The sequence below is a fragment of the Nannospalax galili genome, unplaced genomic scaffold (assembly GCF_000622305.1).
Source record: "Nannospalax galili isolate Female #2095 unplaced genomic scaffold, S.galili_v1.0 scaffold841, whole genome shotgun sequence".
In the NCBI taxonomy this organism is placed as follows: domain Eukaryota; kingdom Metazoa; phylum Chordata; class Mammalia; order Rodentia; family Spalacidae; genus Nannospalax; species Nannospalax galili.
The window spans coordinates 456,934-477,681 of NW_008345000.1; the positions used below are offsets into that span (position 1 = coordinate 456,934).

General features: G+C 52.4%; 1 protein-coding gene across 6 annotated transcripts in view; it reads left to right on the forward strand.

Moving 5' to 3' along the window:
* Positions 1 to 20,748, forward strand: part of Hdac7 (histone deacetylase 7) — a 38,031-nt gene that overhangs the window by 775 nt on the left and 16,508 nt on the right. For 4 of the 6 annotated variants that reach the window (XM_008841294.3, XM_029567438.1, XM_029567441.1 and 1 more), the window contains 4 exons: positions 16,501 to 16,551; positions 19,750 to 19,940; positions 20,075 to 20,165; positions 20,477 to 20,588. In XM_008841294.3, the coding sequence (XP_008839516.2) occupies positions 16,501 to 16,551; positions 19,750 to 19,940; positions 20,075 to 20,165; positions 20,477 to 20,588 (445 nt within the window). Of the gene's footprint in view, positions 1 to 10,338; positions 10,455 to 11,645; positions 11,792 to 16,500; positions 16,552 to 19,749; positions 19,941 to 20,074; positions 20,166 to 20,476; positions 20,589 to 20,748 lie in introns of those variants that run through there. The other 2 variants (XM_029567443.1, XM_029567439.1) reach the window with 2 other exon arrangements.

A 20,748-nucleotide genomic window follows, 5' to 3' on the forward strand; every position in this document is an offset into this window, starting at 1 on the left:
GGCTGGAGGGCTCGGGCCTCCTGCGGGGCGCCCACATCCGCCGGCTCCCGGGCAGCGACAGGCCCCTGGGAGGTAGTTGAAGGCCCGAGGCCGCCTGTGCACCGGCCGGGCGTTCCATCGCCCTCGTCCCCGGGAGGATGAGCTCGGGATCCGGGAGGTGAAGACGGACCTGGGGGGGGGCGGGGGGGCGGCGCTCCGGAGCCGAAGGTTTAGAAGCGGGAGGGCAAAGGGTGGGACCCCGTGGGGCTGGACATCAGCGCCCCCATCCCGTAGAGCGGGGCAGATCCCGCGGCAGGGGTGAAAACGATCCCCTGGAGGGGTACTGGGCTGGGAGAGTTCTCTGACCATTGCCCCCTGTCCTTGCTCACCCATCAGAGTGAACAGACACCTGTGCCCAACTGAGCTGCGGAGGGCAGTGTGGGAAGGTAGGGGCCGCGGGCTGTGTACCTAGCGATGGGGAGATGAATGTGTGTCCCAGGTTAGTGCTCAGAAGAGTGAGAACAGACCCCACACAAATCTGGCAGCTAAGCTGGGTTCCCACTATCAGAATTTCTCCGCCTGCAGGTTGGAAGAAACCTTGGTGTTGGAGGACCACCTAGAGCACCCCACTCCTCCCTTCCCCTCAGGCTGCCTGTTTGGGTGTGATCTGGGGCCAACCATTGCTGTCCCCTACTGTCCTTGCTGGCTGTCCAACATACCCCAAAGCTTCCTACACCTGGCTTGCTGCTTACCATCCCTTCCCACACCCCAATTCAACATTTGCTTGAGGCCCAGGTCTGCCTTCCAGTTTTAAAGGTGTAATGGGGCATTGGTCCTCAGTGGCCTTGATGGGAGCACAGCATCTGGAATCAGCAGCCGGTTCCCCAGACTTTGACCTAGACCCATGGGACTTTCCTCAAGTTCCTCGTCCAGGCAGTGGCTAAGAGACTATGACCCGGGTTGGTGTCTACTCTCTAATGTGTACCTGGGTGGCCCATTTCTTCCCAATAGGACCCCAGGAGGCTGCTAGACTGGCCTCCCTTCTCACACCGACACTCTCGTACCTTCCCAGGCCCTCCTCCAGCTTCTGCAAACCACCTCTTCATCTTACCTCCCTGCTCACTGCTCCCTCCACACCCTCCTCCAAATTACTAAGCAATTTTCTTCTCTACAGTCACTGCTGAAGGAAACTGAGGCACAGAGCAGTTCCTTTGTGTGGTACCAGATAACTGAGATTCAGCCAACTCCTGGATCCACTGCCCCCCCCCTATATTTAGTCCCCTGAAGACCCTCCAAAGCTAGGGGCTCAGAGCTGGGCCTTGGTGTCACATGGTTGAGAGCAGTGTGCACCTGAACTCTCCATCCCTTGGTTCAGCCCATTGGCTGGGTGTCTCCCTGGTTACCAGGGGCTTATACTGGAATCCAAAGGCAGTGACCAACACTTATAAGCTGGTTACTCCACTTAAGCTCAATTTCCCACAACTAACATGTTGGGTAGAGGAAGAGGGGTTTCCAAATCCACTTTCCAGAGCTCAGAGCGGGAGGGACTAACTGCAAACCTGTCCAGTAGGCAGGGGTGGGGGCTGGGGTTAGGGGTAAATACTGTGTCCTTGCCTTAGGGATCGTGGATCTCACTTTTAGTCCTTGATGGCTTTTAATCACTATAGAGTTGGGACTTTCTCAGTGAGAAACTTGACTGGGACAGGATGGGGAATGAGGACCCTTTCATTGATGTGGACACACTTGCCCAGAACCTGTAAGCAGAACCCTTTGAAACCGATCTCTTCTTTACCATCTTTCTTCGGGCCTTTCAGTGCAGAGCTGGTAGTTTTGCAGTTGGCAGAGGCCTGAGAGAAAGACGAGCTCATTCAAGGCCCAGGGTCACCCAGCCAGGGATGGCTGCAACCACAACCAGACCTTCTCTGCCAGTGCCTAGTCTCCTTGCCCAAGCCCTTTAGTCAGATGGGGACTAGAGCCACCAATGGAGTGTGGGCTGCAAGGTCTGAGACACGGGGAGGGCACGTCCCCCTGGAGGCGCCAGGTCCTGAGGCTGTAAGTTTGTGTATGTTGGATTTGTTCACTAGATGGAGCACTTCCTCTGGGGCAGGAAGCCTTGATTTCCTGTGGTGGGGGGGTTGGTAGGGACTAGGAGTCGGGGGCTCAGGTCTGGGCTATTCCTGATGTTGTTTGGAACCACAGAGGGGCAGAGCTTTTGCTTGAGGCTGCTTCCCTAACCCAGGGGAGGCAGGAAGGAGAGTGCTGGCTAGGAGGCCCAAGTTGAGGCTAGGAGGCTGTGAGTGCCATGAGCTGGGGGTGGGCCACACAGCAGGAAGCCCGGTCAGCAGGTGACCCTGCCGGGTATTGTGTTCCTTATAATATTTTCCCTGTTTCTGTGGTAACCTTGTGTGGGGGCCTTAGGCCTTAGGGTTGCAGGAAGTTTCCCCAGACAGTCTTTTCCTTAGTGGCCCACATAGTAGAGGTCCCCAGAGCTAGCTACCCCTCTGACCCTTTTGGCACTGTAGGACCAGGGTCTGGGAATTCAGGCAAGTGGCTGATAACACTGACTTGGCTCTGGGCAGGGGCCCCATAGCATCTCCTGGCAGGCAAGGGAAGATAAGTGGCCTGGATTTGGGGAGGGTTCCAAGCTGCTTCAAACACTGGTTTCGGCCTCCCCTCATCTCATCTTTCTCTTTACTCCCCTCCTCCAGTCATACAAAGGGTGGGAGACAGTATGCCTCCTGGTGCAAGGGGTCAGGGTGGCAGAGGCAGAGGTGGAAGGGATGTTTTCATCAGCAGAGCAGAGCTCTTTTGGTCCTGGATTTGTTCCCAGATGCAAAATAAATTCAGGATAGAGTCCGTTTGGTGTAAGTCTCCCTGTGATATGTGTGTATGCACTGGGTGTGTGGTGGGTATATGTGTTTGCCCAGGGCTGTGTATGTCGACGTGGTGGTTCTGTGGCACTCTGTGATCCATGTGGTGGTGGCTCTGTGTTGGGTGTTTTGGGGGCATATACACATGTGGCACAGATGTCTGTCTTCTGTGTGGTATACACCTTTGTAATTTATGGCTCTGTGTGGGGTATAGAGAACCTACAGACAGCTTTGGGGGGATGTGCACCTATGTAAGAGTTGCTTTTTCATAAAAACCCAGATGTTGACTTGTAAGGCACCATCCATGGTTTTCAAATGCCAGTTCCTGCACCAATTGCTTCAGGATTATGTGGGGAATGTGTTAAAAACATCCTCAGGCCCTATTCCTACCATCTATTAGAATTTGTAAGAGTGGGGCTAGGAACCTGAATTTTCACTCGTAACAGGTGATTCTGGTGCTAAACCGTGTTTGAAGAGCATCCATCTAAGCCAACTTTTTTGTCTTTTTTCTGTGGAGAAGACAGACCTGCAGAAGGTATATCCTTTATCTGAGGTCCCCAGACTCCTTAGAGAAAGAACCAGGATGCAACACAAGCCTTTTAAGACTTGTCCAGGCTTTAGTGTGGGTACCATTGTATACATCCATGCCCAGTATGGTGGTGGGGGACCAGGTGGAGCTGGTGTAGATGTGGCCTCAGAGTGGGGTTGACTCTTCTGGTTCCCATCTTGCTGACCTTATTCTTGCTACCGGCTTACTTCTCCTTGGGAAAATCCTGAAACCCTAAAGCTCTTCATTGGCAAGCAGGGAACCTCCTGGTCACCTAGCATTTCATCCATTCGTTAGAGACTTGCTGTGTGCGTGTGTGTGCCAGGGACTGAACACACATACGCAGTAAGCACAGAGGTACAAATCTGACTTCAGGGAACTTGACTGGGAGGAAACAAGACCAAGTAAGCATGGAGAGGGAGATGAGAGTTGCACATGGGGATAAGCCCTATGAAGGAAATGAACGGGGGTGCAGCATTAGACAATAACAAGGTGGGACTTCCTTAGACATGTGAGACCTGTCTGAGTGACACTGACACCTTTTCTACGTTTGGAAGCTCCCTGAATCCTGGCGATGGGTGGCAAGAGGTCTGGATTGGGCTCTAGCTGAGGATTGGAACTGGACTCCCAGCCTCTCCTGGCATGGGCAATAGCAGAATCTTCCCTCCTCAAGCAGCCCCCACAGGTTGAGAGAGGACAGGGAACCAGGGACAGCTGAGCCAGGATAAGATCAAGGCCACTCGGTTGCTTCTGCACTCCCTGAGGCCATATTGAGTCTCTCCAGGAGCCCTGAAGCACCACCCATTCCTGACCCTCCTGCTTCACCTTCCTCCCACCTCATTCCCTTTCTACCTACCCCACCTGGGAAACTACTGTGCCAAGTCCCTCCCCTCTGGGTGTAGCTGGCTACCTCTGGCCACTGGGATTTATTTACCTGGCTCAGGGTCACCAAGGAGAGAAGGGGGGTGGTGGTCAAGGCTCAGCGAAGACCTGGGCCCTGGCAGAAGGCAGAGGACAGAAAGGGCAGGGGTAGAGGCTGGAAGAGCAGGCCTTGTGAGAGGGCTGTGTTGCCCAGCAGGGCCCAGTCCAGAAGAGGGTGTGGGGAAGACCAGAGCTCAGAAGGCTTTCTGTCCAGGCTCTCCACAGTGTCTTCGTACCTTTCTTCCATCAGTTCCCCAAGCTGGATGACTCTCAGACTAGAGAGACAGAGGGGTCTGGTTCAAGCCACCTGCTCTCCTGCTAGAAGGAAGTGCCCCTTTGCGTCCACCTGCAGTGCGGCCCCTCCACCCATCTCTCAGGGGGTTAACTTTCACACCAGCAGCTTGGGCTTAACCTCCTTGCCCTCAGCCAGCAGGCTTCAGACCCTCATCTCCTCCCTTTCAGAGAAAACTTTTCCCTGGGAGGCCCAGAGCTTCCCTCTGGCAGCTGGCACAGGAAGGTGCAGCCCTGTCCCTAGAGACCTGAGGGACCGGAGGATCCCTAAAGGAAAAGAAGACACCGCCATCCTTTCGCTTGGGCCTCTGTGCTAGCTGGCTCATCCACTCCTTGGTCCTTGCCTCCCAGAGTTCCCGTGGCCCAACGGCAGGCTGCTAATGTGGTGGTGGGTGTCCTCACCCTATCTCCAGGCCACTTCCTTTCTCCCCACATTGCTTGCAGGGATGGGAAACTCGAGTGGTCCAAAACCTAGAGTCTCACAAACTAGGGTAACCAGGGAACCCCCTTTCCCTTTGCTTTCAGCTTAACTGCCTGCAAAGCCGGTTCCAAGGAACCTTCTCCTCACTTCCACCAGTAGCCCCCAGCCTAGAAGCCCCGTTCCCCGTGTGCAGCCCCCGGGATGACAGGGAGGAGCAGAGCAGGCCAGGAGGTACAAGTCTGGAGGTACAGGTTCGGAAAGAGTCCGGGGTGGGGGAATTCGGAGACTGGGCTGTAACCGACTTGTTTTGCTTGCCCCACAAACCTGCACGTCCGGGGCATCCGCTGCGCCCTCCAGGGCGTTCAGGTTGTAGATGTGCTCTCAGAATGACAGACTGGTGGCACCCGATTGGGGCAAGGGGGTGGGGGTAAAGGGGGGAGCCCCAGGCAAGGGGGAGCTGGAGGGTTAAAAATAGCAGCAGCCGGGTTTCGGTTAGCAAATGTGGAGGCGGGGAGCTGGAGGCTCGGCGGCAAACAGGGCAAACAGGGCTGTGCTTCCCCTGGGTCCAGCAGTGAGTCACGGTGGAGAGCTGGTGAGGCACAGGCCCCGCACCCCCACAGGCCAGTGGGGCGGGGGGGGGATCAAAGGAGGTGTGGCTCTGGGCCCAAGGGTTGTGTGATGTGGGGAAAGACTGAAGCCCGAGACCAAGGTTTGAATGCTGGCCGAATTGCTGTGGGGCCTTGTGTGAGTGAGGATGCTGAGGCCTCCAAGTCTCTGTTTCCTCCTGGCCTTTACAGAGTTGTCCTTCATTGGGATTGTAAACACTTGGATTCTAAAGCATCCTCCAGATGTTAGTTCTCACCTCTGACTGCCCTGTGCCCCTGGCCAAACCCAGCAAGAGGCACTGCTTGTAAGCTCAAGAAGGAAGAATGGTTGGCCTGGCTGGAGTCTCTGTTTCTCTTGCAAAAGGCCAAGCTTGGGCACCTTCTCTCTCTTGGAGTTGTTATAGAGATTAAAGGAGATAATGTAAACAGCTTGAGTGCCATGCCTGGTAGGAAAGCCATGCCCATGGAATACTCATCCTTACTGATATTATTGTTCATATTTTTGAAGGTCAGGGTTAGAGAATGTTGGAGATGGGACAGAACTGGGCCCGGCCCCAGTTCACAGGAAAAAACCAGGCCAAATTCCCTGCTCCAGATTCCTCCACCCCTGTGGGCCTGAGACAGCAAGAGTCTATAGCCAGCAGTCACAGGGTGGACCCTGCTTCTCTACTCTCCTTTTCCAGAGAAGTGGGGTGAGGGGGACCCCGGCTTTGCAGCCAGCTGGCTTGTGAGAGGGACAACCATGCCAGCCTGGGGAGAGGCTGGGACAGGCCGCCTCAGATGGCCCTTGCCAACATCTGCTGTGGTGACCTTTATTTTAGCCCCTCCCTGGCAGCCCTTAGGAGGGTGAAGCAGAGGAGGGGTGGGCAGGTCAGTGACATCAGTAGTATCTCACTGGCCCTGGAAGAGAATGACACTTTGCTTTCAGGAAATATCATTATTCAGTCGCTAGGCATTCATTAAGTAAGGCCTGATTTTACCTAGCCTGGGCTAGGCCCTTGGTGTGATTCATAAGAGGCAGAGGCCACTAGTGGGTAGATAACATGGATTCTCAGAAGATCTGGGATCTACAAATATGTGGAGGCCTTGAAAGCTCCACGTCCTAGTTCTCATAAGACCCTTAGGTCATGTGTTGACTTTACTCCTGAGGTAGCATCCTCTTCATGTATGCATGTGTATGCGGGGATATAGCACATCATTATTACAGAGGTACTTTTTGTGCACGGTAGAAACAGACAGTCCAGAGTGGTGGTGTTAGAATAAAAAGCAGCGTGGACTGTGCAGATCACTGCTGTAGGCCCTCAGCACACACCTTCCTCATGTACCCCTTTGCACTGTAGCCCCAGCTGTCCTGGAACTCACTATGTAGACCAGGCTGGCCTTGAACTCACAGAGATCTGCCTGTCTCTATCTCCCAAGTGCTGGGATTTAAGGCGTGTGCCACCACGCCCGGCCTGCACTGCTTTTTTTAAAAAAATATTTTATTATTTTTATTTTATGTGTACGAGTGTATTGCCTGAATGTATGTGAGTGCACCTGTGTCGTGCAGTGGCCACAGAGGTCAGAAGAGGGCTTCAGATTCCCCTGGAACTGGAGTTAAGGACGGTTCGTAGCTGCCATGTGGGTGCTGGGAATCAAACCTTGGTCCTCTGCAAGAGCAGTCAGTGCTCTTAACTGCTGAGCCATCTCTCCAGACCCTTCACTTTTTTTTTTTTAATCCAAAACGAGATCACACTATACAGTACAGTATGTCACCTCATCCAGTCCCCAGGTGGCTAGAAATTGTCCTTGAAGTTGCTTTGCTCAAACCTGTGCTCAGGATCATACAACTGGCTGTTGAATTTCCCAAAGACTATGTAATAGCACCCTGGCTGTATTTGTGATCTGGACAAATCCTAGCTAAGGGCCAAGGGGAGTCCTGGCTGCAGAAGGGAATCGGATCACCTGGAGACTCTGCCTGATTGATTTCTGCTATCTTCCAAAAAGAGCAGGCAAAGGGAGGGGGAACTAGACATGACTGACTGGGTTTGGGATGTCTGGGATATTTACTGTCATTAATATTAATGTGGCATCTCAAGTGAGTGCCAGCATGAATAGCTTGTTGCTATTCAGAGACTCCAGATGCCTCCCATTTGCTTGGTCTGTACTGAGGGGCCAACCCCAGGCTGGGGGCAGGCCAGGGTCTGGGCAATGTTCTCCACCTTACCCCACCCCAGGGCTAATTTGGCCGTGGATCTGGTCTGCAGGAGTCTGTCCTGAAGGTGGGAGCTCCTGTCTGCACTGTGGTGCCTCCACCCTTCCACCTGCCCAATACCTGCCCAAGGGTGAGGCCTGGGAGTGAAGGAGAGCCTGTCTCCTTCCAAGGGAATTCACTCTGAGTACCACTCTGAGGGCGACTTGCTCTAGTTATGCAACTTGAATTTCTACAGGGCTCGACAGTTTGCAGAGTGCTCACACAGCCCTGGGAGGGCTGCCTGTGTAGTTTGTTGTACCCTGCTGGAAGCAGCTTACAAGAAGTGCAATAAAATGGTAAAATGCACATTCAAGAGGCTGGGGAAATAGAAGCTGAACGAGGAAGTGAAGATGGGGATCCTCCTGGAAACAGGGCATGTGTGGGACTGGGGCAGAGATGGGGTCTCTCCTCTTGTTACCATTATTGTTGATGTGTTTTGGATAGAGCACAGCATGCCACTGCTGCACTGTTCTGTCCCGTGTGTCCTTTTGGTGGCCCCACTTCGCCACCTATGAGATGGTGTCCATACCAGCGTACTCACTATGGGCTTAAGTTTTGGAGGCCCTGGAGCCCCCCACACCATCCCCCCATGTCTTTGCTCTCTTCTCTCCTCTTCCTCGCTCTTCTTTTGATGTCTTCTCTCCGCTTTCTTTCTCGTGGCATTGGGGATAAACCTAGAGCCTCTCTCATGTTAGATAAGCTCTCTATAGCCAAGCCACAGTCCATCCCTTTGCAACTTTAAAACAAATTTTTAATTTTATGTGTATGAGTATATTACCTGCATATATGTAAGGGCACCCATGTCATGCAATACCCACGGAGGACAGAAGAGGGCGTCAGATCTCCTGGAACTGGAGTTACAGGCAGTTGTTAGCTACCATGTGGTGCTGGGATTTGAACTCCAGTGTTCTATAAGAGCAGCCAGTGCTCTTAACTGCTGAGCCATCTCTACAGCCTCCCTTTGCAACTTTTTGAAAGTCATTTCTTATATATGAGTGTTTTCCTTGCGTGTATATAGCTGCATCTGTGTCATGCAATACCCACGGAGATCAGAAGAGGGCGTTGGATCTCCTGGAACTTGGACAATTGTTAGCCACCATGTGGGTGCTGGGAACTGAACCTGGGTCCTCTGCTCCAGCAGGAAGTGCTCTTAACTGTTGAGCCATCTCTCAAGCCCCTCGTTCGTTTTTTTGTTTTTGGTTTTGAGACAGGGTCTTCCTGTAGCCCCAGCTGGCCTAAAACACACTATGTAGACCAGGCTGGCTTTGATCTCACAGAGATCCACCTGCCTCTGCCTCTGCCTCTGCCTCTGCCTCCCAGGGCTGGGATTAAAGGCGTGCACTACCACACCTGCCTACTTTGCAAGTTTCTTAACTCTTAAAAAAAATTATTTTTATATTTTATGTGTATAAATTGCCTGCATGCCACAGGTGTGCAATACCCATGGAGACCAGAAGAGGGTGTCCGATCCCCTGGAACTAGAGTTATGGACAGTTCTTAGCTGCCATGTGAGTGCTGGGAACTGAACTCTGCAAGAGCACATCCTCTGCAAGAGCAGCCAGTGCTCTTAACTGCCAAGCCATCCCTCCAGTCCGAGTGTTTAACCTAAGCCCCAATTTCCTTTGTAATAACATCTACTTTTAGATGTTTTAGGCAGTTTTAGGCATAAGTAAGATGGTACATGAGTAAAATGCTTAATAGAGTAGCCAGTGCACTGTCAGCCTGAACATACGCTTTGGTCTTTATTAATGTTATGAACTGATGATTATAATTACATACTAAGTAACCTGGGCCTTTCCCCTGCCATCTCAGGAACAGGCTGAGAGATCGTTGGGTGGCACATGTAGGCAGTACTGAGGAAGGCACCTCTCCAGGCACACCGGCAACTGGAAGGCAGAATTCATGGGCAAGCAGGAATGGGGTACGCAGACAGGCCCAACCCCACGGCAGTCCTCAAGGGGGAGAAGGCACCGCCCCCAGAGGCAGCCCTGGGGTGATGACTGTGCTTCCTGTTGAGGCAAGCACTTGAGAAAACCTAGCTAGGTCTGGCCGCTGGTCTAAGTGGGCACTAAGGGGTGGGGAGGAGAGAAATGAAGGCAGAGCAGACAAGCGCCGAATTCGTAGCCATGGGGCCTCAGATCTTGTCTGTTTGGGATGTTTTCCTTATGATAGAAAGAGATAACAGTTCGACTTGCTGGTAACTTCCTATCTTAATGATTAGAGCTACTAGAGTAGGGAGTTGAGAGTGAATGTGGGACTGATAGAGGAGGGCTTTCAGCACCTAGAAATACAAGGGCTGTCTGACCTGGGGAGTCTGTCTGCTCAGGAATTCCCTAGGTGGACGGGACAGTGGCAAGCAGGCCCTAGTGATGGGAAGCTCTGCAGGCCTGCCATCCTGAGGAGGCTGAGGAGTGGTCTGAGAGGGCCCAGGAGGTGACAAGGCCTACAGAACTCCTTCTGTTCTTCAACAGAGAACAGCACAGCTTTCCAGAGTGCCACACCCATGAACCTACACCTGGGAAGGACCTGGGATCCCTGCCCCAGGATCCATGAGGAGAAGCCCCCAGAGGTGGGATGGAAGATCTGGGTAGGTGACAGAGAGCCAGGGAGGGGGACACTTTGCTACCCCCAAAGCGCTTGAGCTGCCACTGCCATGGTTACATCTACTTCCTGTTTGATTCATTTCAAACAGCAAAAGTGGGGGGTTGGGAGGGGGCGCTGGCTTCCAGTTCGGTCCACCCCTCCGCTGTGTGGGGCTGTTTACAACAGCGGCATGTGGGATTCCCAGAAAGAGACTCCAAACCGGACATCCTGTGGCTACAAAATACCCAGGTGTCAAGAGCTAAAAATAGTTGCCCTAGAGCCCCAGCCACCCCAAGGTGGCGGGGAAGGGGCCTGCTTGCTGCGGAGGCCGCCTGCACCTCCAGCCCTCTGCTCGCCGGGTGTCCAGCTGTCAAGCCTGTGGCCTCCAATCCCCTTGTGGCTGACCCCAGACCTCAGCTGCCCATATGCCAGCCGAGCCTCTGTCTACCAAGAACCTGTGCGGCTTGTTTTGCGCCTCATGTGAGAGGCTGTGGGAGGGCTTGGGAGCCGCTATTGAAAAGGTGCTGCTGAGTGAGGAAAATGCAGCAGGTGCCCCTCCGAGTTCCCAAGCCTGTGGCCAGCTGTCCTGGTCACTGCTTGGCTTCTACCAGGTCCAGTTGCTGCGGGGGATTTTTTAGGGCTGAATTCACCGGCACCCAGAGATGAATGCAACAGTCTCTGGCCTCTGGCCTGCACAGGACTGGAATTTCCTCTGGCCCTCTGTGGACCAAGAGCATCACCCTACATTTGCCCTGTGCTGGGCAGCCATGAGAGAGGAGAGGCACTAGGAAGAGCACAGATGTGCTGGTTGTGAGCAGAATTCTAGAGCCATCATGCCATGTGACCTCAGGGCATTTAATACTGGTGGGCCTTAGTCTATTCATCTATATAATAGGGATAAAAACAGTAACCAGCTCAGGTTTGTCACAGAGGAAAGTTAGCAAATGGAAGGTACTTGGGACAGGGTTCTAGCTCAGAACAGTTAGGGTGGAAGGGAAAAGGAAGCCACTGAAGTTGGAAAGGGTGGGGAGATACAGGGTGACCGTCTGTGTTGGGGGAGGAACCTGGTTCCTAGACCCTGATTCACTAGTAGAATTCACAGAACAGAGGCTCTGATGGGTTGAGGGGCAGACAGGAGTAAGGGCAGCCTTGAGGGTGCATGGCTGACCACAGCTGGCCTCTCTTCTGTTTGAAGATGCAGCAACTGAAGCTCGACTGGGTATAATTGTGTTTCTTGTTCTCCCTACCCGATCTCCGAGCCCAAGTCCTTGTTACTGCAGACCCTTATTCCTGTCAGTTTATGGCCTCCCAGGAACTGACTGTCCACCCTCTGGACTCAGGGTAAGTCTGAGCAAGAAGCAGTTCAGAGCCACAACAGTGAGTTTCTGGAAGGAGGATATGAAAAATTGTTAAGAAGGGCTAATTCAAGGGAAATCCTAGGGAGTCTAGAGTGGGAAGCGTATATATTTTTTTTCTTTTAATTAAAAAATATACTATTTTTATTTTATGTGTATACATGTATTGCCTGCATGTATATAAGTGCACCCATGTCGTGCAATGCCCGTGGAGGTCAGAAGTGGGTGTCGGATCCCCTAGAACTGGAGTTATGGACGGTTGTTAGCCATAACCTGAACCCAGGTCCTCTGTAAGAGCAGCCAGTGTTCTTAATGGCTGAGCTTGGGACTGTAGTTACCAAAAGTTATTAGCTGTCATGTGGGTGCTGGGATTCAAACCTGGGTCTTCTGCAAGAACAACCAGTGTTCTTAACCACTGAGCCATCTCTCCAGCCCCAGGAAGCTTATATTTTGCCATACTTTCAGGGTCTCTGAATTTTTTTGGTAACTATAAGTAGTAGACATTTTAAAAATTGGTGTGTGTGTGTGTGTGTGTGCTCATGTATGTGTAGGTGTACATGTGTGTGCACAGGTGTGTGGAAGCCAGAGACCTCAAGAGCCATCCACCTTGTTCTTCTGATACAGGGTCTTTTATTAGGACCTAAGGCTCACCAATTAGGCTAAACTGGTTGCCAGTGAGTCCCAGGGATCCCTTGTTTCTGCCTCCCCAGGGTCAGTATTGTAAATGTATATGACTACACTCAGCTTTTTTTTTTTTTTTTTTTGGTCTTTTTGAGTCAGGGTTTCCCTGTAGCCCCAGCTGGCCTGGAACTCACTATGTAGACCAGGCTAGCCTCGAACTCACAGAGATCCACCTGCCTCTGCCTCCCAACTGCTGGGATTAAAGGTGTGTGCCACCACACCCAGCATACACTCAGCTTTTTAATGTGGATATTGAAGCTTGAACCCAGGTCCTCATGCTTGCATAGCAAGCACTTTACCGGCTAAGCTATCTCACCATCCCCTAAAAAATATTTTAAAGTCTGGCACATTTCACCCCTCAACATATAAATTATTTTTAGTTCTTTTTAGATAAATCAACTAGCAGGGCTGGAGAGATGGCTCAGCAGTTAAGAGCACTGACTGCTCTTGCAGAGAACCTGGGTTCGATTCCCAGCACCCACATGGCGGCTACAAACTGTCCTTAACTCCAGTTCCAGGGGAATCCGATGACCTCTTCTGATCGCGGCATTGCACGACACGGGTGTGCTCACATACATGCAGGCAATACACTCATACATATAAAAATAAAAAATAAAATATTTAGGCTGGGCGTGGTGGTGCATGCCTTTAATCTCAGCACTTAGAAGGCAGAGGCAGGCGGATCTCTGTGAGTTCAAGGCCAGCCTGGTCTACATAGTGAGTTCCAGGGCAGCTGGGGCTACAGGGAGACCCTGTCTCAAAAAGACCAAAGAAAATAAAAAATAAAATAAAATAAAATAAATAAATAAAATAAAATATTTTTTTTTTTTTAAAAAGGGTCTTACTTCATAGCCCAGAAAAGCTTCAAACTCTTCGTCCTCTTGCCTCAGCCTCTTCCGTGCTGAGATTAGAGGTGTGGGCTGTATTTGAAACTCCTTAAAAGTAGTCTCATTTATCTGTCCATCTTCTTGGCCCCAAGCTTGGTGGCCTCCATGGAGGGAACCAGCACCTACATTTGGGATCTACTTCTCACACTGGTCTGGTCTGCCCTGCCTGGGCACCTATGTGGTTATGTCCTGGGACCCTTTCCTGCTCTTCCTCCTCTGCCATGTTAGCGTTGACCTGAGTGATCTCTGACAGACACCCTGGAAGCTCCCGGTATTCTTGCATTCTGGCAGCCAGCTGCCTGCAAACAGCTTTCCCTCCATGCTCAACTCTCATGGGCTTTGGAGGAGGCCTGACAGGCATGGCATTCCTTCTCATTTGTTTATTCTTGGATCCTCTTGGAGCTATGTCGCCTTCTCTGCCAGTCCCTACAAGGAGTCAAGCTTTGTTCTCCCTAAGTCAAGGACAGGGAATCTAAGGCTGCAACCTGCAGTTCGAAGGGGCTTAGCCTTGAACCTAGGACCCTGGCCTGTCGCTTCTTGCTCCTCCCCTACGGCTGAGGCCTGGCCATCCTGCAGCTTCCTTTCTCGGAAGTTGCTAAGGACAAGGGAGCTGGGAGCAAGCAGCCTCAGCCGACATCAGGGCGTTCCAAGCAGGCGTCTGGGTGGTTCTTTAGAAGCCCTGCTCACATGGGAGAGGAGGGCTTAGGAGGGCTCAGGCTTCCTGTCACCTTGTGGGGTAAGGCCACACCTGTGGGGCAGATGAGGTCAAAGCTGGGGCCTGAGGCAGTGGTATAGGGGCCAAGGAACTCAGTTTGTCCTGGGAGCTTGGGGTGGAACCACAGTGTTTATGTCTAGTTTGAAGGTTGCTGAAGGCTGTGATGTGCCCACAGGGGCAGGATTTCTGAGGCTTTCATTCTGGGTGAGATTAGATGCTCTAGTTTAGGAAGGTAACTTGATATGTGTAGGTTCTCAACACTGAGTAAACTACTTAAGCCTGACTGCAGTTGCTTCCAAAGAAGGTGGAAATGGGTGGTATCCAGGCTTCCAAGGAGAGCCCTCAAACTCAGCCAAGAGCTGTGTGGAGGGTCCAGCTCTGGGCATAAGTATTGATGGTCCCTCGGGTCCATTTTCTCCTCGTTTCTTTTGGTTTGGCCCTAAATTAATGGTAACCACCCTCTGAGAAAGGCAGTGAGGTCACTGAGAAGAGGGGCCCCCAAATCCAGGCCGGAACTGGGATGTACGATGTTTACTTTCTCCTTTTTTTCAGCCATTGGCAAGGTACCGTGAGACACCTTTCCTTTTCCCCTGCCTTTAGGGCACTGAGAACTATTCCCAAGTGCTGTCCCTTATTACTTTGGACTCTTCTGAAATCTGGCTCCTAACACAGAACCAGTGAGTAGAGGGAGAAGAAGAGCTTTATCTAGAAAGTGCTTTTGGATGCAGCCCCTTTGCCAGTGTGCGTGCACACACACACACATGCATGTTGCTCTTCAGAGTAGAGTTTATGTCATAGGTCACCACTGCAAAATACCGCTTCCGGTCCTCATAACAAACCACAAGGCCCAAGGTTTCTCCTATCCAGAGAGCGCATTGTGTCTAGATCTGTGGTTACCAGGGGCATGAAGCACAGTGGATCTTACTGCTCCCAAGTGTGAAGGCTAACTGTCCAGCCCTCAGGCAGGGTCAGAGGGGAGTTGGGAGAGAATTCTAGGAGGCAGGGGACTCTGGGCCTGGCAGGGTCTCTGGGAGGACACTCAGAAACCTCTCAGAGGACTGGGTCGCACAGAAGAAAGACAGAGTGGGGATTATTCCTGGAGAGATGAGTCTGCCTCTTGAATAGGTGTTCCTTGGGGACCACAAACCTTGAGAAATATTCATGACGTAGGTAGGGAGTCAAGAGCGAGTCATTGTGTATGATTCCCCAATTACTAAAAGGGATGGGTATTAGTGCTGATGGGAATTACTGTTAAACAGTACCACAGATACCATGCAGGACACACAGTGATTGTATGAGCAGTGAAGAGAGGTGGTGAGAATGAGCCCCACATTGGCCTGCGTTTGGGTAGACCTCAAAAAGATGGACTGAATTAATAAGTAGATGGCGTGTTCCACAGAACTGTCAACCTGGGCCTGGGGTACTAATGTCTGAGGACTGTTGGTGGGATCCCTTTTATCTGGAGCTACCCCCCTAAGCACAGGCCCAGAAAAGTAACTGTCACTCACCCTTCAGAATAGATTTGTCCTGAAGAGCTTCTTTGTATCCATCAAATACCACCTGCAGAAGGCCTCAGCTTCCCTGACCCTTCAGGGAGAGCCTCCTGTCCCTTGACCCTGAGCTGGGATGGCAGGAGGGGAAAAGTGCCCACGGTAGACAGGTGGCCTTGGCACTCAGTTCTACTTCCCCCTCCCAGCCTGCCGTGTTGTTCTCTGGGGTCTTTCTCTTGTCAACCAGCCCAAAGTCCTACTGTAGTTTTGTGGCTTCATAATGGGACAGGAGTGCCAGACCTAGGCTTAGGAGCCGGGAAAAGGAGGCCATTTCCAAAAGAAAGACTTCCAGCCCAGGTTATCTCAGAAAGAGGCATGAGGCTGAATGAGTTTCTTTTAGATAGCAGAGATGTTAGGATACAGAATGGGGCAGTTGGAGGGGAGAGGTCCTCACTCTGGGATCCTTGAGATGTGCATCCCCCCGCCACTTTACAACTCCCACCAGATCTAGCCCAGCTTACAGCCACAAGTAAGGCCCTTCCTGCTGTGGAGACTGGTTGTTACTGCCTGGAAGGCCTCTGGCCTCCAGGCCTGCTCTCCCCAGCTCTCTCCTGACCTCCATAGCCACATGCTCCCACCCCTGGCCCCACCTCACCTCCTAGCCTGATTTTTTTCCCTCAGGCTATCAGGAGGTGCTGTGCCACCTAGGGAAGGAGGTATCTGACCACACCAGGGAGTGCTGAGGGCATTGTTGGGTGAGCCAGGGCTTCCTTGGGTTCTTGACTGGGGAAGAAGGAGCTGGGAATCCCACTCAGCTGGCCTGGAGTGGAAGGGCATCTACTTGGTGTAACCTCCTTTCACCCCTTACCCCTCACCGGCCTGTCTCTGCTGCCCCTTCACTCCATCTCTTTCCTTCCTACAGATGAAACCCAGGTGAGCCCGGGTGTCCACTGCCCCACTCCCCCTGGCACAGGTAAGGAAAGACAGTGGTCAGGGGGAGGATGAGGGATGGAAACAACCTAAGAACGGGTTTGGAGAAGTAGGGATCTGTCTGTGCCAGAGAGTTGGGAGGTTGGGGTTCTAGAAGAGCAGGAACAAGAGTTGGATCCAGGCTGGGAAGCATGACAGAAAAAGGAAAGCCAGGATGCCGTGCTTGGTGTAATAAAACAGGAAGGAAGGTAGGAAGCTAGTGTTTATTTATGCTCAGACCCCTACTCCAGACACTGGGTCAGGTGAGTTCTTGTTCTCCAGTCATTCAGCCCTCACCGGGGCCTTGCAGAGTGCAAAGATGTCTCCCCTTGGAGACGTGACTTTGACCTTCTTCTGTACTGTTAGTCCCCCTGGGGAAGGACTGAAGTGGACTTCTTGTTGCTGTTTATATCTAGAACATACCCACAAGGCTAGGTCCAGATTGGTTTTCTCCTTCCTTAACCCTAATGGATACCCACTGAGGGCCTACTGAGTGGGTAATGATTCCATGAAGCAGGAAGAACTGGAAGGCTGGGAGTCTTTGCCGTAGTCCCAGTTGTCCAAAAGCTTGGGAAGAGAGGACACACAAAAGAAGGGAAAAATGGTAGAGTGCACTATGTGGTGTGACAGATGTTAAAGGAGGGAGACAATTTATGAGTTCATCCCTTCATTCAAGAGTCATTAATGAACCTCAACTCTGTACCAAGCACCTTCCTAGGCACTGAGGAGGGATACCAAGATTTTCCCAAAGAATGTGTTTATTGAGTGTCTAGTCTTGTCTTATGCTAGGTAGTATTCTAAGTCCTGAAATAATGAGCAACGAGCTCCAGCCTTTGGAGCTTGACCCAGGCATGGTACTGCCTTTAGGGTGCTTACCATGTAGTGAGAGCCAACATGAAGTCCAAGAGGTAGGGGTGCTGCATCCTGGCCTGGGTCCGGGGAAGGGAAGATGCTAGCTGGACTTTGAGCAGTAGGCAGAGTTTGGAAAAGTAGAATGTAGGGGAAGGACACCATTGGCAGAGGACATTGTGAGCGAAAGCCCAGAGAAGAAAAGGCATTGGGTTTGTTATGGGATGAAAAGCTGAGCTGATGGGTTTGTTCAGATGGAGGAGACCAAGTTGAGGTGGCTGTTCACGGGGAAATGCCTGAAGGCTTCCCCAGGGAGCTTTCCCTACTCCTGTATCCAGTGGAAACACCCCCGCCCCTCGGCCAACCCATGCTAAATCACTCAGGCATTCCCAGGGTTCTGAGCAGAGCCCCTTCCTGTGTTCCCAGGCCTTCTGTACTGGGGGTAGTGATACTGAGCGTGAGGGATGGGGCTCTATTAGGGGGCTGCTTCTAATTGGTGTGGCTGAAGTGATAGGCCTGAGGTCTGGTACCTCACCTTGGGTTCCCCTAAACCATCATCATCAAGAGAGTTGCCTCAGGACGCTAGTAGACCAGAACTATGGAAGACGGAGACCTTTTGTGGGTCAGGAATTTGTTGCCCCTGGAGGCCCATAGGCAACCAGAATGAGACTCTAGATTCTTTGGGTAGCCACATGAACAAGGGTAAAGGCACCAGAGTTAGCACTGTTTACTGCAGGCCGCATCTGGATACTTAGCCATCTTCTCCAATCTCTTAATGACTAGAGGTTTGAGCCAGGTGTGGTGGGAGCTGGGCGTTATGGCATGGGCCTTTAATTCCCAGCACTCAGGAGGCAGAGGCAGGTGGATCTTGGTGAGATCAGGGCCAGCTTGGTCTACAGAGCGAGTCCCAGGCCACCTGGGGCTACAGGGAGACCCTGTCTCAGAAAAACCTAAATAAATAAATAAATAAATAAAGTAAGTAAGTAAGTAAGTAAGTAAGTAAGTAAATAAAAGTAACTAGAAGGGCATAGTAGGCCTTGCTGGACTCATTTCTCATGTCCGCTCACAGTCGGTGTTGGAGTGATACCCTTAGTGTCAACGTCCCTCAGGTTCTTCCCTTGCCCAGTGAGGTGACTTCCTGAACATTGGTGGGAAAATGGAGTACTGGCCTTAGTGGGACTGGAATCCACATTCTCTGTGCCCCTGGCTAGATGATCCTTGGGGTCTTTCCTCATCTGAGAGGCGAGGACAGTAATAACTAGCTCCAGGGCAGGTGGCATGGACGCAGAACAGGTTTTGTTGACTTGTGCTCATACTCTGCCCGTGGCAACTATGCATTTCCCGACTTCCCACTGGTGCTTTGCCTGGAACCTTTTCTTCCATTCCCCATCAGGCCTAGACCCCAAGAACAGCTGTGGCTGTTCCATGGGGAGGAACACCTGAAGAAGGCCTCTGTGAGGATATTCCCCACTCTCGTACCCTCATCGCTTCCTGCTTCCCTTTTCCCAGGATAGCCGCCCCCTCCCCCTGCATCAACCCCACCTCCCAGCATCTCAGCATCTGGCTGCTTAGCCCAGCCTGGCCAGCTGGCTGTGCTGGCACAGCCCCTGGTCTGCTGGCGAGCTATAATTAGCCCCTGCACCCACGGCTTTGGCAGGGTGCTCCTGGCGTGGGTGCAGAGGACACTGGAGAAGAAGCAGCTGAGCCTGCTGTCCTTGCCAGACTAGGCCCACAGCTGGCTCAGATGGGAACCAGGAGCATGCTCCACACACTTGTGGGCCTGGTGAACTGAGGAACCTTCTGTCCTGAAAACAGGGCTCAGGGCTGGTTGGGGGCTCCCAGCATTACTTCTGGATCCCAGGATCAGAATGGTATAGAACATGAGAGGATGGCAGCTAAGGGCTGTGAGACCCTTACAGTTGGAGGCTGGGCAGAGTGGCCCTGATTTGCCTTCTTGATCTCCTGAGACTTGCTTACCTTCTCATTCCTGGGAGAAGAAGGGAAAGGGGCTGTGGAGCCTAGAACTGCATCATCATGTCACTAAACCCTGTAGCCCTTAGCCCCAAGCCTAGGGAAAAGCATGCGAAAAAGAAGACACCGTGCTCACGGTCCAGTGGCCCAGTTCAAGCCACCAGCCATTGGGAAGGAACCTGTCTGTAGTCAGTAGCGCTCATGTCTTACAGGTAGAATGGAATCCACAGAACATTCTTTTACAAGCTGGATGACCAGGCTTACTGAGGCAAAGACCCCCGAGGGTATTTTGCTGATATTGAGTCAGCCCCAGGACATTCATTAGTCTGTGACCAAGTTCCTGCAGACCAGTCTTTTACCTGACTCTTCTGTATGTCCCCAGGCCGTCCTGCCCTCCGGCCAGACACGCCAGGCTCTCAACCCCAGCCCATGGACTTGCGAGTGGGCCAGCGGCCCACAGTGGAAGCCCCACCAGAGCCCACACTGCTGGCTCTACAGCACCCCCAGCGCCTGCACCGACATCTCTTCCTAGCAAGCCTACCACAGCAACAGCGCTCAGCCGAGCCCATGAGGGTAAAGACAGCACTCTTACCCATATACCCAACCTTCCTCTTTCCCTACAACCTCCTCATCTCCCCAGCAGCCTCCCCAGACCTTAGCTCAGGCCTTTACTCCTGCTCCTCCTGAGCTGCCAGCTCTGTTCACAGCTCTCAATGGACCCACCAATGCCAGAGCTGCAGGGGGGACAGCAGGAGCAAGAGCTGCGGCAACTCCTCAATAAAGACAAGAGCAAGCGGAGTAAGGATGGGGTCTGCTTCTCCTGGCTCTGCCTGGCTGCCCACGGTCTACCATGGGCCTGGGAGGGGTGACTGGGAGGATCACCATCTGTCCTGATGCCCTCAAACAGCCTGGGTCTGCTGTGAATAGAGGTGGGTGTGGATGGGCTAGAGGCTTCACAGGGGAGGTGGGGCCTTGCACGTGGCCTCTTGCCTTGAGCAGTCCTTGGGACATAATGTACTGTAAGTGCGGACTGGAAAGTGGGTAGAGGATGTGCCCAGGAGGCTACCTGTCACCTGTCCTCCACCCACTGAGTTCTCTTGCCTCCGTAGGTGCCGTAGCCAGCAGTGTGGTGAAGCAGAAGCTGGCTGAGGTGATCCTGAAGAAGCAGCAGGCAGCTCTGGAGAGAACAGTCCACCCTAGTAGCCCCAGCATTCCCTACAGGTAGTTCACTGGCCCTCTTGTCCTCGGGTCCTTGCTGTGCCCCTCTTTCCTACATACGAACCTGTGGATGCATATGGCCCTCTTTATTCCCCAGTACTATCACCTGGTCCTTACTCCTGGCCTAAGTGTAATGCCCAAGTCCCTATGAGCCTGCCCTCCT